This window comes from Eleutherodactylus coqui, chromosome 5 (assembly GCF_035609145.1).
Source record: "Eleutherodactylus coqui strain aEleCoq1 chromosome 5, aEleCoq1.hap1, whole genome shotgun sequence".
In the NCBI taxonomy this organism is placed as follows: Eukaryota; Metazoa; Chordata; class Amphibia; order Anura; family Eleutherodactylidae; genus Eleutherodactylus; species Eleutherodactylus coqui.
In genome coordinates this window covers 31697889-31718387 of record NC_089841.1, presented here as the reverse complement: position 1 = coordinate 31718387, position 20499 = coordinate 31697889, and the positions used below count along the sequence as shown (strand labels likewise).

The 20499-nt window shown below is 44.8% G+C and overlaps 1 protein-coding gene across 1 annotated transcript; it reads left to right on the top strand.

Moving 5' to 3' along the window:
• Positions 1 to 779: 779 nt before the first annotated feature.
• LOC136628730 (oocyte zinc finger protein XlCOF22-like) lies at positions 780 to 13295 on the top strand. The gene is made up of 7 exons (XM_066604831.1): positions 780 to 862; positions 9287 to 9434; positions 9562 to 9741; positions 9824 to 9947; positions 10467 to 10504; positions 10610 to 10712; positions 11916 to 13295. The coding sequence occupies exons 2-7, from the start codon at positions 9357 to 9359 to the stop codon at positions 13289 to 13291; spliced, it is 1899 nt and encodes a 632-aa protein (XP_066460928.1). The 5' UTR covers positions 780 to 862; positions 9287 to 9356; the 3' UTR covers positions 13292 to 13295.
• Positions 13296 to 20499: the final 7204 nt, after the last annotated feature.

The window sequence follows — 20499 nt, the reverse complement described above, 5'->3', positions numbered from 1 at the left end:
GTGGCGTAAACAAGTTGGTATTTGCTGATATCTTGCAAACAGAACAATTAAAGGATAACTCCTCCATACTCAGAATTTTAGGGGCATCCTGATACCATTACTGAGATAAACTGGAAAATATTTGTGATCCCATAATTCCAGGAAATGTACCAGACTGAGGGTGCATTCACACGAACGTATATCGGCTCGGTTTACACGCCGAGCCGATATACGTTGTTCTCGTGTGCAGGGGGTGGAGGATGGAAGAGCCAAGTGCAGGAACTGAGCTCCCGCCCCCCTCTCTGCCTCCTCTCCGCCCCTCTGCACTATTTGCAATGAGAGGAGGCGGAACGGGGCGGGGCTAAAGTCCGGGAATTAGCCCCGCCCCGTCCCGCCTCTCCCCATTGCAAATAGTGCAGAGGGGCGGAGAGGGGGCGGGAGCCTCAGTTCCTGGCCCTGGCTCTTCTATCCTCCCCCCCTGCACCCGAGGACAACGTATATCGGCTCGGCGTGTAAACCGAGCCGATATACGTTCGTGTGAACGCACCCTAAAATTGTTTCATAGTTCATGAACGGGTCATGATAACCTCTCTGAATGCCCTAAAGGGATCATCAGAATGAACCATTTCTTAGAACTAATCTAAATTTCACTAACACTTGTTATCAGTAACCCTGCAAAGCAAAGCAACAGGTAAAACAGGTAACCAGAGAGGGAGGGGGAGGGGAGAGAAGGAAAGCCAAGCCCCAGGAAGAAGAGGGGGAGGGAAGAGAAGCCTGGGAATCCAGAGTGTGCATTGTGTGGCTTGGAGGAAGAGCTCTGGCAGAAACTTGTAGCGTCTACAAGAACCTGGATATCCAATAATCAGCAACTCTACACAAAAAGGTAAGTGCATGCATGCAAGGGGCAGCGTGTTATGGTTCACATGTGCGCTGAAACCTCAGTTCAGAGGATCCAGTGCAAAACATCAGAAGAAAAAGTTCTGCATGCTTTCTTTGTCTAGTAAAATGCCGGACAGCTGAACGGCGGCCAAACGGACCCCTTTAAAATCAATGAGACTCATTTAGCACCATTCAGTTTGTCATTAAATACAGTGAATCCATTCAGCCAGGAGATTCCCCTTTCATGCTTCCCGTTTATATAGGAATTCAAATACAGGAAGCTCAGATATTCAGATAAATTACAACATTTTGTGTGCTGATTCTCATTCTCATAGTAATTGTAGGTAATTGTGAGTTAGCTGTAAGCTCATTCACTGGGAAGGAGCTTCCATTAAAGGGGTTGTCCCGCGCCGAAACGGGTTTTTTTTTTTTCAACAGCCCCCCCGTTCGGCGCGAGACAAACCCGATGCACTGGTTAAAAATAAAGACCGCACAGTGCTTACCTGAATCCCCGCGCTCCGGTGACTTCTTACTTACCGGTTGAAGATGGCCGCCGGGATCTTCTCCCTCCGTGGACCGCAGCTCTTCTGTGCGGTCCATTGCCGATTCCAGCCTCCTGATGGGCTGGAATCGGCACGTGACGGGGCGGAGCTACACGGAGCCGCTCTCCGGCACGAGCGGCCCTATTGAGAAAAGCAGAAGACCTGGACTGCACAAGCGCGTCTAATCTAGCGATTAGACGCTGAAAATTAGACGGCACCATGGAGACGAGGACGCCAGCAACGGAACAGGTAAGTGAATAACTTTTTATAACTTCTGTATGGCTCATAATTAATGCACAATGTACATTACAAAGTGCATTAATATGGCCATACAGAAGTGAATAGACCCACTTGCTTTCGCGGGACAACCCCTTTAAGCATGCTCGATTCATTTTCACTTGCTTTCCAAGAGAAACATTTCCTGTGCTTCTCTCCTTTCATTTCCTGTTCTTCAAACCAAAGTCCTTCCTTCTTCCATGGAAATAGCTTCTGCTGTTAAAAAACCAGTCTGACCTGTTTTTAGAAGCAATACACTACTCTCTCAAAATATATGGGGCATGGCCCCCTCCACCAGAGGTTTTGACTTTAGACACAAGTAGCATCCTCCATCAAAAAAATCTTCAGAGAGGACAAAAGAAAATACACATAAAATGGCGATCATCTCCACCGTCTCCTACACGAACATCTCTACTACAGCCATCCTGATTCCAATCATAAGTTGGTGCTATACAAATAAAGAATAGTATTATCTCACAGACAGCTCTATATTAGAGATGAGCGAGCGTACTCGTCCGAGCTTGATACTTGTTCGAGTATTAGCATGTTCGAGATGCTCGTTACTCGTGACGAGTACCACGCGATGTTCGGGTTACTTTCACTTTCATCTCTGAGACGTTAGCGCGCTTTTCTGGCCAATTGAAAGACAGGGAAGGCATTACAACTTCCCCCTGCGACGTTCAAGCCCTATACCACCCCCCTGCAGTGAGTGGCTGGCGAGATCAGGTGTCACCCGAGTATAAAAATCGGCCCCTCCCGCGGCTCGCCTCAGATGCGTTGTGACATAGCTGAGGGACAGTGCTGTTGGTGCCGGAGCTGCTATAGGGAGAGTGTTAGGAGTTAGTGTAGGCTTCAAGAACCCCAACGGTCCTTCTTAGGGCCACATCTAACCGTGTGCAGTACTGTGGAGGCTGCTTTTTGCAGTGTTGCACTTTTTTTTTTTTTTTGGTATATCGGCCGTGCAGAGCATTGCGCCCTGCAGTAATACTCCAGGGACAGAATTGTGTAGGCAGGGCAAGAAGACATATATTATTGACTGAATATACGCAGTGGTCCTTTTCAAAAAAATATTGGGCAAAAAATCTATTTGGCCTGCCTGTCACTGTGCTCAGTGTTCTGGGTCCGTGTGTGCTGGGTGTAGTAGTTCTACAAATAAATACGCAGGCAGCTAAGTGTTAAAGCAGGCGTGCGCCAAATTATTTCCTGGCGTTCCGTAAGCGAAGTCAGCCTCCAACCACAGGCCAATAAGCGGCACATTTAATTACAGCGTTCTGTTTCTGCATTACTGGTAATACAGCATGCAGAGGGGTAGGGGTAGGCCTAGAGGACGTGGGCGCGGCCGAGGATGCGGAGGCCCTAGTCCGGGTGTGGGCACAGGCCGAGCTCCTGATCCAGGTGTATCGCAGCCGACTGCTGCGGGATTAGGAGAGAGGCACGTTTCTGGCGTCCCCACATTCATAGCACATTTAATGGGTCCACGCGGTACACCTTTATTAGAAAATGAGCAGTGTGAGCAGGTCCTGTCGTGGATGGCAAAAAGTGCTTCCAGCAACCTATCGTCCACCCACAGTTCTGCGCCGTCCACTGCTGCAACTCAAAATCCTCTGGCTGCTGCTCCTCCTTCCTCCCAGCCTCCTCACTCCATGAAAATGAGACATTCTGAGGAGCGGGCAGACTCCCAGGAACTGTTCTCGGGCCCCTGCTCAGATTGGGCAGCAGTGGTTCCTCTCCCGCCAGAGGAGTTTATCGTGACTGATGTCCAACCATTGGAAAGTTCCCGGGGTCCGGGGGATGAGGCTGGGGACTTCCGGCAACTGTCTCAAGACTTTTCAGTGGGTGAGGAGGCCGATGACGATGAGACACAGTTGTCTTGCAGTGAGGTAGTAGTAAGGGCATTAAGTCCGAGGGAGGAGCGCACTGAGGATTCTGAGGAAGAGCAGCAGGACAATGAGGTGACTGACCCCACCTGGTTTGCTACGCCTACTGAGGACAGGTCTTCAGAGGGGGAGGCAAGGGCAGCAGCAGGGCAGGTTGCAAGAGGCAGTGCGGTGGCCAGGGGTAGAGGCAGGGCCAGACCGAATAATCCACCAACTGTTTCCCAAAGCGCCCCCTCGCGCCATGCCACCCTGCAGAGGCCGAGGTGCTCAAAGGTCTGGCAGTTTTTCACTGAGAGTGCAGACGACCGACGAACAGTGGTGTGCAACCTTTGTCGCGCCAAGATCAGCCGGGGAGCCACCACCACCAGCCTCACCACCACCAGCATGCGCAGACATATGATGGCCAAGCACCCCACAAGGTGGGACGAAGGCTGTTCACCACCTCCGGTTTGCACCACTGCCTCTCCCCCTGTGCCCCAACCTGCCACTGAGATCCAACCCCGCTCTGAGGACACGGGCACTACCGTCTCCTGGCCTGCACCCACACCCTCACCTCCGCTGTCCTCGGCCCCATCCACCACTGTCTCTCAGCGCACCGTCCAGCCGTCGCTAGCGCAAGTGTTTGAGCGCAAGCGCAAGTACGCCGCCACGCACCCGCACGCTCAAGCGTTAAACGTGCACGTAGCCAAATTTATCAGCCTGGAGATGCTGCCGTATAGGGTTGTGGAAACGGAGTCCTTCAAAAGTATGATGGTGGCGGCGGCCCCGCGCTACTCAGTTCCCAGTCGCCACTATTTTTCCCGATGTGCCGTCCCAGCCCTGCACGACCACGTCTCCCGCAACATTGTACGCGCCCTCACCAACGCGGTTACTGGCAAGGTCCACTTAACAACGGACACGGGGACAAGCACAGGCGGGCAGGGCCACTATATCTCCCTGACGGCACATTGGGTGAATTTAGTGGAGGCTGGGACAGAGTCAGAGCCTGGGACCGCTCACGTCCTACCCACCCCCAGAATTGCGGGCCCCAGCTCGGTGGTGGTATCTGCGGCGGTGTATGCTTCCTCCAGTAAACCACCTTCCTCCTCCTCCTCCAACGCAACCTCTGTCTCGCAATCAAGATGTGTCAGCAGCAGCACGTCGCCAGCGGTCGATGTCACGCGGCGTGGCAGCACAGTGGTGGGCAAGCGTCAGCAGGTCGTGCTGAAACTACTCAGCTTAGGAGATAAGAGGCACACGGCCCACGAACTGCTGCAGGGTCTGACAGAGCAGACCGACCGCTGGCTTGCGCCGCTGAGCCTCCAACCGGGCATGGTCGTGTGTGACAACGGCCGTAACCTGGTGGCGGCTCTGCAGCTCGGCAGCCTCACGCACGTGCCATGCCTGGCCCACGTCTTTAATTTGGTGGTTCAGCGCTTTCTGAAAAGCTACCCACGCTTGTCAGACCTGCTCGGAAAGGTGCACCGGCTCTGCGCACATTTCCGCAAGTCCCACACGGACGCTGCCACCCTGCGCACCCTGCAACATCGGTTTAATCTGCCAGTGCACCGACTGCTGTGCGACGTGCCCACACGGTGGAACTCTACGCTCCACATGTTGGCCAGGCTCTATGAGCAGCGTAGAGCTATAGTGGAATACCAACTCCAACATGGGCGGCGCAGTGGGAGTCAGCCTCCTCAATTATTTTCAGAAGAGTGGGCCTGGTTGGCAGACATCTGCCAGGTCCTTGGAAAGCTTGAGGAGTCTACCCAGGTGGTGAGCGGCGATGCTGCAATCATTAGCGTCACCATTCCTCTGCTATGCCTCTTGAGAAGTTCCCTGCAAAGCATAAAGGCAGATGCTTTGCGCTCGGAAACAGAGCCGGGGGAAGACAGTATGTCGCTGGATAGTCAGAGCACCCTCCTGTCTATATCTCAGCGCGGTGAGGAGGAGGAGGAAGATGAGGAGGAGGGGGAAGAGACAGCTTGGCCCACTGCTGAGGGTACACATGCTGCTGGCCTGTCATCTTTTCAGCGTGTATGGCCTGAAGAGGAGGAGGAGGAGGATCCTGAAAGTGATCTTCCTAGTGAGGACAGTCATGTGTTGCGTACAAGTACCCTGGCACACATGGCTGACTTCATGTTAGGATGCCTTTCTCGTGACCCTCGCGTTACACGCATTCTGGCCACTACGGATTACTGGGTGTACACACTGCTCGACCCACGGTATAAGGAGAACCTTTCCACTTTCATACCCGAAGAGGAAAGGGGTTCGAGAGTGTTGCTATACCACAGGACCCTGGCGGACAAACTGATGGTAAAATTCCCATACGACAGCGCTAGTGGCCGAAGGCGCAGTTCCGAGGGCCAGGTAGCAGGGGAGGCGCGGAGATTAGGCAGCATGTACAGCACAGGCAGGGCAACACTCTTTAAGGCCCTTGACAGCTTTATGGCTCCCCAGCAAGACTGTGTCACCGCTCCCCAGTCACGGCTGAGTCGGCGGGAGCACTGTAAAAGGATGGTGAGGGAGTACGTAGCCGATCGCACGACCGTCCTCCGTGACGCCTCTGCCCCCTACAACTACTGGGTGTCGAAGCTGGACACGTGGCCTGAACTCGCGCTGTATGCCCTGGAGGTGCTTGCTTGTCCTGCGGCTAGCGTCTTGTCAGAGAGGGTGTTTAGTGCGGCTGGGGGAATCATCACAGATAAGCGTACCCGCCTGTCAACCGACAGTGCCGACAGGTTAACACTCATCAAGATGAACAAAGCCTGGATTTCCCCAGACTTCTCTTCTCCACCAGCGGACAGCAGCGATACCTAAGCAATATGTAGGCTGCACCCGCGGATGGAAGCATCGTTCTGTATCCCCATCAAAAACGGGGACCTTTTCGCTTCATCAATCTGTGTATAATATTCCTCCTCCTCCTCCTGCTCCTCCTCCTGAAACCTCACATAATCACGCCGAACGGGCAATTTTTCTTAGGCCCACAAGGCTCAGTCATATAATTTTACTAAACAATTTTTATACGTTTCAATGCTCATTAAAGCGTTGAAACTTGCACCTGAACCAATTTTTATTTTAACTGGGCTGCCTCCTGGCCTAGTTACCAATTAAGCCACATTAACCAAAGCGATTAATGGGTTTCACCTGCCCTCTTGGTTGGGCATGGGCAATTTTTCTGATGTACATTAGTACTGTTGATACAGCAATTTTTGTGGGCCCTCGCCTACAGTGTAATCAAATTAATTTTTAGCCCACCTGCTTTACAGCTGACGTTACATCAGCTGTGTTGGGCAATGCAATGGGATATATTTATGTACCACCGGTGGCTTCCTGGCACCCACCCATGCTGTGGGTCCACAGGGAGTTGTAAATGCATCTGTTTCCACTTCTAAAGAACCCCAGTCTGACTGGGGCATGCAGTGTGGGCCGAAGCCCACCTGCATTAAACATGACATTACTATCTCAGCTGTGTTGGGCAATGCAATGGGATATATTTATGTACCGACGGTGGGTTCCAGGGAGCCACCCATGCTGTGGGTGCACACGGAATTCCCATTGCGGAGTTGTACCTGCCTGTGACTATATATAAAAAAATGCGGTCTGACTGGGGCATGCAGACACCTTGACAGAATGAATAGTGTGTGGCACATAGGTTCCCCATTGCTATGCCCACGTGTGCAGCTCCAGATGGAGGTGGCACAGGATTGGATTTCTCATTGCTTCTGTACAGCATTGTGGGCTATCGCCCCGCCCCTTTTAAAGAGGGTCGCTGCCTAGCCGTGCCAACCATCTGCAGTGTGTGCCTGCTTTTCCTGTGGCAGACGCACTTATAAATAGACATGAGGGTGGCGTGGCATGAGGGCAGCTGAAGGCTGGGCAGGGACAGTTTCGTGTGCGCTGTGGACACTGGGTCGTGGGGGGGGGGGATTTGGCAGCATGTAACCCAGGAGAAGTGGCAGCGGAGTGTCATGCAGGCAGTGATTGTGCTTTGTTGGAGGTAGTGTGGTGCTTAGCTAAGGTATGCATTGCTAATGAGGGCTTTTCAGATGTAAAAGTTGTTGGGGGGGGGGGCCCACTCTTGCTGCTATTGTGGCTTAATAGTGGGACCTGGGAACTTGAGATGCAGCCCAACATGTAGCCCCTCGCCTGCCCTATCCGTTTCTGTGTCGTTCCCATCAGTTTCTTGAATTGCCCCGATTTTCACAAATGAAAACCTTAGGGAGCATCGGCGATATACAAAAATGCTCGAGTCGCCCATTGACTTCAATGGGGTTCGTTACTCGAAACGAACCCTCGAGCATCGCGAAAAATTCGTCTCGAGTAACGAGCACCCGAGCATTTTGGTGCTCGCTCATCTCTACTCTATATTCATCCTGAATCATCACACATAGCTCTACTCCATTCACACTGAATCCTCACACATCACACATAGCTCTACTCCATCCACCCGGATACATCTCCACCTGCCGGGGCTAATATTGTTCATGTTGATATTTCATGTACAATAAATACATTGTCATGGCTCATTTTAATTGTTATAATAAAGGTTAGGTTTTAATAGTAGGCCTTCTTGGAAAACCTGCTTTTTCGAGGGCAGACAATCCAATTTGCCTGACAATTTCCCCCCCTCTTTTTGTACTTGCTCCTATACAGGTATAGACAAAATATAAGAGTTTTTGGGAGAGAAAAAAAAAAAAAGTACTTCCCCAATAAATCCCAAGCCTAAATACAAGCATTTTACAGATGCTGGTGATGGAAATGCTGCCCTTCAGCCTAGTGATGCCTTCTTCAATGTGATGCTCTGTGCTAACCCACAGTACCAGCTGCCCAGCTGCCATTTGTTTGCCCTGCACAACTATGTGAGTGATAGTGTTCTGCAATGCCAGGGACATGTTGTCAGTGTTAGGGGACATCTGACCATAGATATGTGGTCCAGCAAGCATGGCCAGGGCAATACATATCCCTAACCACACACTGGGTCAATGTCCTGGAGGGGGGCATGAAGCCAAAAGAGGTGGCTCTAGTTTTATGCTACCCCAAAAACTTGTTGGACATTCATCCCTCTGTTTCCTCCGTCCTACTTCCACCTCCTGTTCCTGCCTCTTCTTGGCATTCACATGCAGTCGTTTCTCCTCTGGCAGACTTGCAGTGACTGTTCAGGCCACCACCAAACCGCCTCATCTGTGATGTGCCTAAATGGCGGGATTCCACGTTCAATGTGTTGCTGAGCCTAAGCCAGCAGCAGAGAGCGATTACGGAGTACCGGATGCTGTATGCTGTTAGCAGGCGCTGTATGAGGGTCGATCACTTGAAGCCTGTGGAGTGGCTGCAGATCAAAGACGCCTGCGCCGTTTTAACCTGCTTGTGAGGAAACAACCAAAACAGTCAGTGGTGATGATGCAGGGATCAGTATGACCATCCCTGTTGTCTGCCTGCTGGAACAAATGCTACACGGTCTCAGGGACAAAGACATGTTGTCACAGGAGGAGGAAGAGGATGAAGAGATACCAATCTCAAAACTTTCATGCTAGCACTCTGAGGTCATGGACTGGTCAGCATCGGTCATGTGTATCAGCACAAACAATAATCCGGCCCTGGTACAAGAGTGAGATAAAGAGTTTGTTAAATGGCTGATCTGCTGTCTCTGTGTTACTGGCTCCTCCAATGTTTCCACTTATTCTCTCCAGTAAATGTATTTTTTGCATTGGATTTCTGTGGTTTTTATATTGGATCATCTTTCTGTCCACTCAGGTCCCCGCAGTATAGGATCCTCTGTTGTCCTTCAGTACATAAGAGAATTTCTCTGATCTACCCATCAAGAATGGAGAAGGATGGGAACAAGATGGCAGAAAGTGTATTAGATCTCTCCCTAGAGATAATCTTCCAACTTGCCGGAGAGGTGAGAGATCCTGATGATGTCACATTACATCATTCTTATTTATGGTAATAACAGATGATGTCACTGGAGAGGTGATGGACTCTGGAAATGTCTGTAGTGATATTTATTACTGTCTCCCCATATACAGGATTACACAGTAGTGAAGAAGACCTCTCATGATGGCTGTTGGGCCCCTGTGTGCAATGTATGTGGAAAACCCCTGAGCCCAATCACAGGGCCCCCTCCTCACCCCCTGATACACGAGGACATCAATGTACAGAAGATTCTAGAACTCACCAACAAGATGATTGAGCTTCTGACTGGAGAGGTGACGCTGCAGGGAATGCTGGGACATTATACAGTAACAGCACTGGAGGCTTCTGGGTGATGACTGTATATTGTGTTGTCAGGTTCCTATAAGGTGTCAGGATGTCGCTGTCTATTTCTCCATGGAGGAGTGGGAGTATTTAGAAGGACACAAGGATCTGTACAAGGACGCCATGATGGAGACCCACCAGCTGCTCCCAGCACCAGGTAATAGACAGGACTAAATACACGGAGACTTTATTATCTGTATGTAAAGAATGACTTCAGTGTCCGTCTGTGTTTCCTCCAGTTCCATCCAGTAAGAGAAGCCCACCAGAGAGATGTCCCCGTCCTCTTCTTCCACAGGACCACCAGGTAGATGGAGATGTCCCTCTAATCTCCAGAAGGCTGTGAAGCTCTTGTCTTCAGTCTTATTAGATGTCTTCTATTTGTGTGATGAGGCCGGTGGGGATGGCAGGGTTACTGCTGACCAGAAACATCACTTGTTGTCTGGTCATCTCCCAGTTTTCTGGCGGTGGAGACTGCTGGTGGGAATAAGGAGCCAACAGCTTGGATTTATATCTATCTGCTCCTTTATTTCCCCCGAGAGAAGCAGCGGATGTGTCTGGTAGATGCTGATCTCCACTGAGACAACGTGCAGCGTGTCTAGCCATGCCAGATATACATGTGTATGAGGTTCCTGAGGGGTCATTGAGCCGCCATCTAATATCTATGTCTGGCTTCTAGACCTGCAGCTATATGGCTCCGATAACTACTCCTGTCAGGTCATTTTGGGTTGTAATGATAATTAATGATCTTTTCTGGTCATGTAAAACCTTCCACATGACTTCTCTAACTGTCTGCTGACTTTTACAATATTTGTCTTTCAGCTTTTATATCCGGATGAAGATCTGACCGATATTAATACTACAGAGACAAATGTGAGGGGCGATCAGCGGTGTAAAGAGGGGATTCCTACAGGTAACTGCCCAGGTGAGTAGTAACCACTAAATACAGCAGAGAAGAGTCACAGATTCTCCTCGGTCAGCGGCTGCTGATAGTTATGTAGATTTATAAGCTTTGTGCTCTGTCAGTTTACGCTGGATGTTCCAACATTCAGCCGGAGTACAAACTAAATGTGGCTGACATGTAATACCGTTATAGATGATAACACATGAAGGGCATCTATAATATGAGTGCAAAATCCATCTGTAGTATGTATATATAATATATCTATGTGAACGAGGCCGATTCCTTCATCGTTTGCTGCCAATACTATTGAGAGAAGAGAATCTTCCTAGTTTTAGAACTAAGGAATCATTAGCTACTATTAGACTCCTAGAGACATAGACCCGGATAACAGAAGATTCCTTGGAGGATGGAAGGTTGGTGCTATGAGTGTCAGGAATGCTTCTCTCCAGGGACTGGAAGGAAGAAACCTGGGTGCCAGATCATCATCATAGTATAACAAATCTCACTGCAAGCAGGAAAGATTAATATCACCTTCTACTCTTTGAGTAGAGTAGGGGATACAGTTGCAGATGCAATGGTTGCATTTGACATCAACCAGGCTAAATAGAAACATGTCTCAGCACTCATACACATATAATATCTTAATAAAATTGCACAACTGTTTATACTACATGCATGAACATGTTAGGTTTTCAGCTCATATTTTAATCAAAACATGGGGGCCCATCCTCTGAAAAAGGTGAATAATATTGAATATGTTCCTTTTCTTTAAGGACGTCTTTTTTGGGCCAAATGCATCTTCAATGTAACAATATAGCCCAGTGTCCTGGTTTCCTCCTCACCTCTACCTTGGTTTGTGATAAAGTGTTTGCAGCTTTCAGCGAGTATGTGAGATGGACACCATCTAATAGCACTGACTCATAGGAAGCTTTTATAGTTCTCCACTCAGCATTTACTAGCAGCACGGTGACACTGACATATAAACCTATGAGGATGGAGGCTTCACCACAGAAAGGGAAAACTGCAAAAGAACAGCCTTGTGGCTGAACATCACAAACTACTTGTCCTCACTCCAAGATCTACTGTTAGTTTGGGATGTATTTGCTTATTATTGTTTAATTACATTTTGCTATGTGACTCATAATTTATATAGAGATGTTCTGAAATATTCATTTCAGTTTTACTCATGTTCAATAATACTAAAATCGGCTTTATCCTTGGCAGATGACGGTATCAGGAGCTCAGAGGGACATCTGATGTCAGCAGTTTTTGAAGCAGATGATAAGCGTAAACAAAATACATGTGAACAACCTGCCATTATCACCAATATCTCCTCAGCCCTTCACAGCAAAGATCCATCATCTGATCTTCTTATACAGTTCCCATCTTCTGATCCATTACGGGCTGATAAGCAGAAGAAAAGTCATGGAAGACGAGAATATCAAAAAACTCACAGAGGAGAGATGCCGTATTCATGTTCAGAATGTGGAAAGTGTTTTATTTTGAAAACAGATCTAATTAGACATCAGAAAACTCACACAGGACAGAAGTCATTTTCATGTTCAGAATGTGGGAAGTGTTTTACTTACAAAGGAAATCTTGTTACACATCAGAGAATTCACACAGGGGAAAAGCCATTTTCATGTTCAGAATGTGGGAAGTGTTTTATTTTGAAAACAGATCTAATTAGACATCAGAAAACTCACACAGGAGAGAAGTCATTTTCATGCTCAGAATGTGGGAAGTGTTTTACTTACAAAGGAAGTCTTGTTATACATCAGAGAATTCACACAGGGGAAAAGCCATTTTCATGTTCAGAATGTGGAAAGTGTTTTATTATGAAAACAGATCTAATTAGACATCAGAAAACTCACACAGGAGAGAAGTCATTTTCATGTTCAGAATGTGGGAAGTGTTTTACTTGCAAAGGAAATCTTGTTACACATCAGAGAATTCACACAGGGGAAAAGCCATTTTCATGTTCAGAATGTGGGAAGTGTTTTTCTTGCAAATTATATCTTGTTGAACATCAGAGAACTCACACAGGAGAAAAGCCATTTTCATGTTCAGAATGTGGGAAGTGTTTTACTAAAAAAGCACATCTTGTTCGTCATCAGAGAATTCACACAGGGGAAAAACCATTTTCATGTTCAGAATGTGGGAAATATTTTGCTAACAAAATAAATCTTGTTAATCATCAGAAAAGTCACATAGGGGATAAACCATTTTCATGTTCAGAATGTGGGATGTGTTTTACTAGCAAAGCAATTCTTGATAGACATCAGAGAATTCACACAGGGGAATTTTCATGTTCAGAATGTGGGAAGTGTTTCTTTAGTAAAGCGTATCTTGTTACACATCAGAAAATTCACACAGGGGAATTTTCATGTTCAGAATGTGGGAAATGTTTTGCTACCAAAGCATATCTTGTCAGACATCAAGCAACTCACACAGGAAAGAAGCCATTTTCATGTTCAAAATGTGGCAAGTGTTTTACTAACAAACGAAATCTTGTTTGTCATCTGAGAATTCACACAAGGAAAGGAAATTGCCACGTTCAGAGTGTTTTACTTGGAAATCACAAGTTCGTAAACATCTAAGAATTCACACAAATTAGTAACTATTTTTATTTTGAAAACTTGTTTAATTAAAGAGTTAATAAATGTACTGCAGACTGGCTTTTTTTTGCAATTGCCGCAGGGTGTATGTTTGGAGCTTCTTATTCTGGCATTTTTCTAATGGCTTCTTTAATGCAGCCTTCCTCCCAATTAATACTTTCACAGACTGCAAATCAATTATTTCATTTTTAGACCAGTTACACGGATGTGTCCAGACTTTTGCCTCTCTATATATAATATATTCCTAAGAAAACTAAGTATCACACCTTCTTTGGATTCTATGGTTTTACATGTGGGCGATTTAAAAAAAATCTGGTCTTTAGAAGGTCTTCGGCTAACTTCACATGGGTGAGCACAATATGAAGCCATAAATCCTGCACCCATATCGCGCTCGCCATCTATGTGAAAGCCCTGAGGCTATGAGCCGTTTTCATGTGGAAATGTCCTTGAATCACTTCAGGGGGGAGAGAGGATCACAGAGCTCCTCCCATTATTTCCAAAGGGAGTTATTGCATCGCATGCAGTTTGTTTTTGGAAACATGCAACTTTTTGATTCATTTATTGTACAGAGATGTGATGTGGACTTTTGAAGTGCTTCTCTTCACAATGTAAAGCAAAATGTAGTGGATTTTTTTTTTTTTAACCTACTATTGAACTTTTTTAAAGTTTTTATTTTTTCATCAATCAACAAGGAAATCCATGTAATAGACTCAGTTTGTGCCCCGTGATTTCATATCCAAATAAAAGTTAATATGTATAGAAAAGTGTTAAAAATGAACTCAAAGCCTGATGTTGTTATTAAATGGGGGGAAAAAAAACAGAAACGCAAGGAATTGTAGGGATGAAGAACTCAATAATTTCACTCAAATTAATAGTTTTTCTCCAATGGAAGGACATTTAGCAGACTCAGGGAAAAGTCCCATTTAGACACAACTTTTATCGCTCTCCAGCTGAGGCGGCTGGAGAAGTGCAGAAGGAGCCTGGAGATGGCAGAGCCAGAAAAAATTGAACCTGTGTATAGCGCTGAGACCTAGGGCTAATTCACCGCCCACTGCTAGATAAAGTACGCTCCAATATAGCACCAACACACGGGTATATAGCGTACGCTTTAAGCCCCCAAAAAATTTAAAAAAGAAATGATAGGAGTTTTGTAAATTCCTATGTACTCTGAGTACACCCCTGGCAGTACACTGTATAAAACCTCTATCAGTGGGCAGAATACAGCCGGGATGCTTGACGAAAAAATTGGGCGCAATGAGAGGAGTAATCCTAATAAGGACTGTTGGGTTCTTGTAGTCAGGATCCCTGCTTAACTGCCTAATCCCTACACTAACACTTTCCCTATCGCAACAGCTCTATTTCTAAACACTGCCAGCATGCGTCTGAGGCGAGCTGCGGGCGGCAACAGTTTAAGTACTCGGTGGTCACCTGATCTGGCCAGCCATTGACTGCTGTAGACGTGCAGAGAGTTGGTACATCACAGCAGGAAGGGGTAAAGCCTTCCCTGCATGTTTAGTTGCTAAAAAATGGCGCTAAACATGCGGGGAGAGGACATAAAATTTTCTCGAGCACCGCGTGGTGCTTGCTCGAGTAGCTAGCACCATCGAGTATGCTACTGCTCGAACGAGTATGCTCGCTCATCCCTAGTTAACAGTTCCGATGAGCGGTGCGGCTGGTCGGAATTGCTGCCGCCGGGTGAACAGCCTGCACCCGACGTTGTATGCAGCGGGATCCACCCGCGATCCCCTCCATACAACCTTTTGTTCGGACATACGAACAAATGTACTTACGAACAGGCTCCTGGAACGGAACCTGTTTGTAAGTTGGGGGGTATCTATACAGGCTTCTCAACCATTTGTAGAACCAACCATATAACATAGATTTAGTACTTTTTAAATCGTTTCCTCTCAGATTCATTCAATGCTACCGTAACCTTCATGCATACTCTCTCTTATCCCAGGACTATATATAACAATATATATTTCAACACAATGGTACATATATATGCACTCCTGGTCAAGACAACAACACTGAATAATGTCCTTCTGTGACAGATTCATACAACACGCACCCCACACCAGTTCACCATTTACATACAAAATTTTCATATCTCTTTCACACAATAACCATTCAACCACACCCAAAACACCTTTGTCCTTTCCTTTTGACATGGGCTTCAAAGCAGAACAATACCCTTGACACACAAGGAAAGGGAACAGAACAGACACAACACATACACAGAGATGTTGTCAAACTATTTCCTTTACTTTCCTTTCTTTGTATAACAGGTTATCCTTCACTATCCTTTGTCCTCTAATCTATATTATCTAACCTTCCATATATACAACCCTTGCCTTTATATCTTTCTTCTCTTAATACCTTCCATCCACCTTTGTATATCCTTCTTCCCGTAATCCTTATTCACTAACCATATATATATATATATATATATATATATATATATATATATATATATATATATAAACCTTGCCTTTATAGCTTTCTTCTCTAAATACCTCCCATCATTCTATGTCCTTCTTTCTGTAATCTTCATTTATTTAGCTGAAAAATTCTTAAAAACGCACCAAGCATACCTGCATATATAACAGATGGAATAGAAATAATATGAGGCATTAGTTTGTATTTTGGCCAGATTTCTTAAGCCTGTGAGCCTACTTCTGCGGGTCCCTACTCTAACAAGAAAACTAAACCTGGGAAACCTGCCTACAATGCAGGGAAATCGTCCTAACAGGGACAATCCCACGCTGGAACCTAAGGACCTACCTCGTTATAGAATAAAAGACTCACAGCAAGACACAGTTCACACTATGCAACAGAACGCTGCAGAGACATGCAGGAACATGCAACTGTTGACACAGCCTCTAGCAGAGGAGCTGATATATATATATATATATATATATATATATATATATATACTAGCTGATATACCCGGCTTCGCCGGAGTTAATTTGGTACTGGTGTTTATCTGGTGTTCACACGGAAAATCTTATGAAGTCGTGGTTACTTTAGACATACTGAGAAAAAACATATGTTCACCATTTTGCATAGTTCTCTGCGTTACCCAGGAAACCCCACGTGGAGGCAACCATGCGACGTTTCCTTTATATAAAATGACATCAGGAAGTGAGAGAATTAGATTACGTACATAAAATTTGGACACTAATTCTTTTGCGCTTAGAAATGAATAATCGAGTTGGGACCCATTAACTTTTCATACTTAGGACACAATCAGTGCTTGTGCCAAATTTCATGTTTCTATGACATTGGGAAGTGAGACATTTAGATTATGTACGTAAAATTTGGACGCTAATTCTTTTGCGCATAGAACTGAATAATGGAATTGGGACCCATTAGCTTTTCCTATTTATGACATAATCAATGCTCGTGCCAAATTTCCCGTTTCTATGACACCGGAAAGTGAGAAAATTACATTCCGCACGTAAAATTTGGACGCTAATTCTTTTGCGCATAGAATTGAATAATCGACTTGGGACCCATTAGCTTTTCCTATTTATGACATAATCAATGCTCGTGCCAAATTTCACGTTTCTATGACACCAGAAAGTGAGAAAATTACACTCCGCACGTAAAATTTCGACACCAATTCTTTTGCGCATAGAATTGAATAATCGAGTTGGGACCCATTAGCCTTTCCTATTTTTGACATAATCAATGCTCGTGCCAAATTTCACGTTTCTATGACACCGGAAAGTGAGAAAATTAGATTCCGTACGTAAAATTTCGACACCAATTCTTTTGCGCATAGAATTGAATAATCGAGTTGGGACCCATTAGCTTTTCCTATTTTTGACATAATCAATGCTCGTGCCAAATTTCACGTTTCTATGACACCGGAAAGTGAGAAAATTACATTCCGCACGTAAAATTTGGACGCTAATTCTTCTGCGCATAAAATTGAATAATCGAGTTGGAACCCATTAGCTATTCCTATTTAGGACATAATCAATGCTCGTGCCAAATTGCCCGTTTCTATGACACCGGAAAGTGAGAAAAAATAACATTCCGCACGTAAAATTTTGACGCCAATTCTTTTGCGCTAGAATTGAATAATCGAGTTGGGACCAATGAACTTTTCCTATTTATGACATAATTAATGCTCCTGCCAAATTTCGAGTTTCTATGACAATGGGAAGTGAGAAAATTAGATTCTGTACGTAAAATTTGCACGCTAATTCTTTTGCGCATAGAATTGAATAATGGAGTTGGGACCCATTAGCTTTTCCTGTTTATGACATATTCAATGCTTGTGCCAAGTTTTAAGTTTCTATGACATTGGGAAGTGACAGATTTAGATTATGTACGGTAAATTTCGACGCCAATTCTTTTGCGCTAGAATTGAATAATCGAGTTGGGACCCAATTACTTTTCCTATTTTGGAGATAATCTATGCTTGTGCCAAATTTCATGTTTCTACGACATCGGGAAGTTGCAGAACTTTTGGCGAGTCAATGAGTGAGTGAGTGAGTGAGTGAGTCAGTGAGGGCTTTCGTCTTTATATATATAGACTAGCCGATATAACCGTCTCGCCCGAGTTAATTTGGTACTGATGTTCATCTGGTGTTCACACGGAAAATCTTAAGAAGTCGTGGTTACTTTAGACATACCGGAAAAACATATGTTCACCATTTTGCATAGTTCTCTGCGTTACCCAGGAAACACCACTTGGAGGCAACCATGCAACGTTTCCTTTATATAAAACTAGCTGATATACCCGGCTGCGCCCGAGTTAATTTGGTACTGGTGTTTATCTGGTGTTCACACGGAAAATCTTCTGAAGCCGTGGTTACTTTAGAGATACCGGAAAAACATATGTTCACCATTTTGCATAGTTCTCTGCGTTACCCAGGAAACACCACGTGGAGGTAACCATGCGACGTTTCCTTTATATAAAATGACATCAGGAAGTGAGAGAATTAGATTTCATACGTAAAATTTGGACGCTAATTCTTTTGCACTTAGAATTGAATAATCGAGTTGGGACCCATTAACTTTTCCTATTTATGACATAATCAATGCCCGTGCCAAATTTCACATTTCTATGACACCGGAAAGTGAGAAAATTACATTCCGTATGTAAAATTTGGACGCTAATTCTTTTGCGCTTAGAATTGAATAATCGAGGTGGGACCCATTAACTTTTCATATTTATGACACAATCAATGCTCGTGCGAAATTTTAAGTTTCTATGACATTGGGAAGTGAGAGATTTAAATTATATACGTAAAATTTGGACACTAATTCTTTTGCGCATAGAATTGAATAATCGAGTTGGGACCCATTAGCTTTTCCTATTTATGACATAATCAATGCTCGTGCCAAATTTCCCGTTTCTATGACACCGGAAAGTGAGAAAATTACATTCCGCACGTAAAATTTGGATGCTAATTCTTTTGCGCATAGAATTGAATAATGGAGTTGGGACCCATTAGCTTTTCCTATTTATGACATAATCAATGCTCGTGCCAAATTTCCAGTTTCTATGACACCGGAAAGTGAGAAAGTTACATTCCGCACGTAAAATTTGGACGCCAATTCTTTTGCGCTAGAATTGAATAATCGAGTTGGGACCTATGAACTTTTCCTATTTATGACATAATTAATGCTCGTGCAAAATTTCACGTTTCTATGACACCGGGAAGTGAGAAAATTACATTCCGCACGTAAAATTTGGACGCTAATTCTTTTGCGCTAGAATTGAATAATCGAGTTGGGACCTATGAACTTTTCCTATTTATGACATAATCAATGCTCCTGCCAAATTTCGAGTTTCTATGACACCGGGAAGTGAGAAAATTACATTCCGCACGTAAAATTTGGACGCTAATTCTTTTGCGCATAGAATTGAATAATCGAGTTGGGACCCATTAGCTTTTCCTATTTATGACATAATCAATGCTCGTGCCAAATTTGAAGTTTCTATGACATTGGGAAGTGAGAGATTTAGATTACGTACGGTAAATTTCGACGCCAATTCTTTTGCGCTAGAATTGAATAATCGAGTTGGGACCAAATTACTTTTCCTATTTTGGAGATAATCTATGCTTGTGCCAAAATTCATGTTTCTATGACATCGGGAAGTTGGAGAACTTTTGGCGAGTCAGTGAGTGAGTAAGTGAGTGAGTGAGTGAGTCAGTGAGGGCTTTCGTCTTTATAAATATACTAGCTGATATACCCGGCTTCGCCTGAGTTAATTTGGTACTGGTGTTCATCTGGTGTTCACATGGAAAATCTTATGAAGTCGTGGTTACTTTAGAGATACTGAGGAAAAACATATGTTCACCATTTTGCATAGTTCTCTGCGTTACCCAGGAAACACCACTTGAAGGCAACCATGCGACGTTTCCTTTATATAAAATGACATCAGGAAGTGAGAGAATTAGATTACGTGCATAAAATTTGGACACTAATTCTTTTGCACTTAGAATTGAATAATGGAGTTGGGACCCATTAACTTTTCATATTTATGACACAATCAATGCTTGTGCCAAATTTCATGTTTCTATGACATTGGGAAGTGAGAGATTTAGATTATCTACGTAAAATTTGGACGCTAATTCTTTTGCGCATAGAATTGAATAATGGAGTTGGGACCCATTAGCTTTTCCTATTTATGACATAATCAATGCTCGTGCCAAATTTCCCGTTTCTATGACACCGGAAAAGGGAAAAAATTACATTCCGCACGTAAAATTTCGACCCCAATTCTTTTGCGCTAGAATTGAATAATCGAGTTGGGACCTATAAACTTTTCCTATTTATGACATAATTAATGCTCGTGCAAAATTTCACGTTTCTATGACACCGGAAAGTGAGAAAATTAGATTTTGTACGTAAAATTTGGACGCTAATTCTTTTGCGCATAGAATTGAATAATCGAGTTGGGACCCATTAGCTTTTCCTATTTATGACATATTCAATGCCCGTGCCAAATTTCACGTTTCTATGACATCGGAAAGCGAGAAAATTACATTCCGTACGTAAAATTTGGACGCTAATTCTTTTGCGCATAGAATTGAATAATCAAGTTGGGACCCATTAGCTTTTCCTATTTATCACATAATCAATGCTCATACCAAATTTGAAGTTTCTATGACATTGGGAAGTGAGAGATTTAGATTACGTACGTTAAATTTCGACGCCAATTCTTT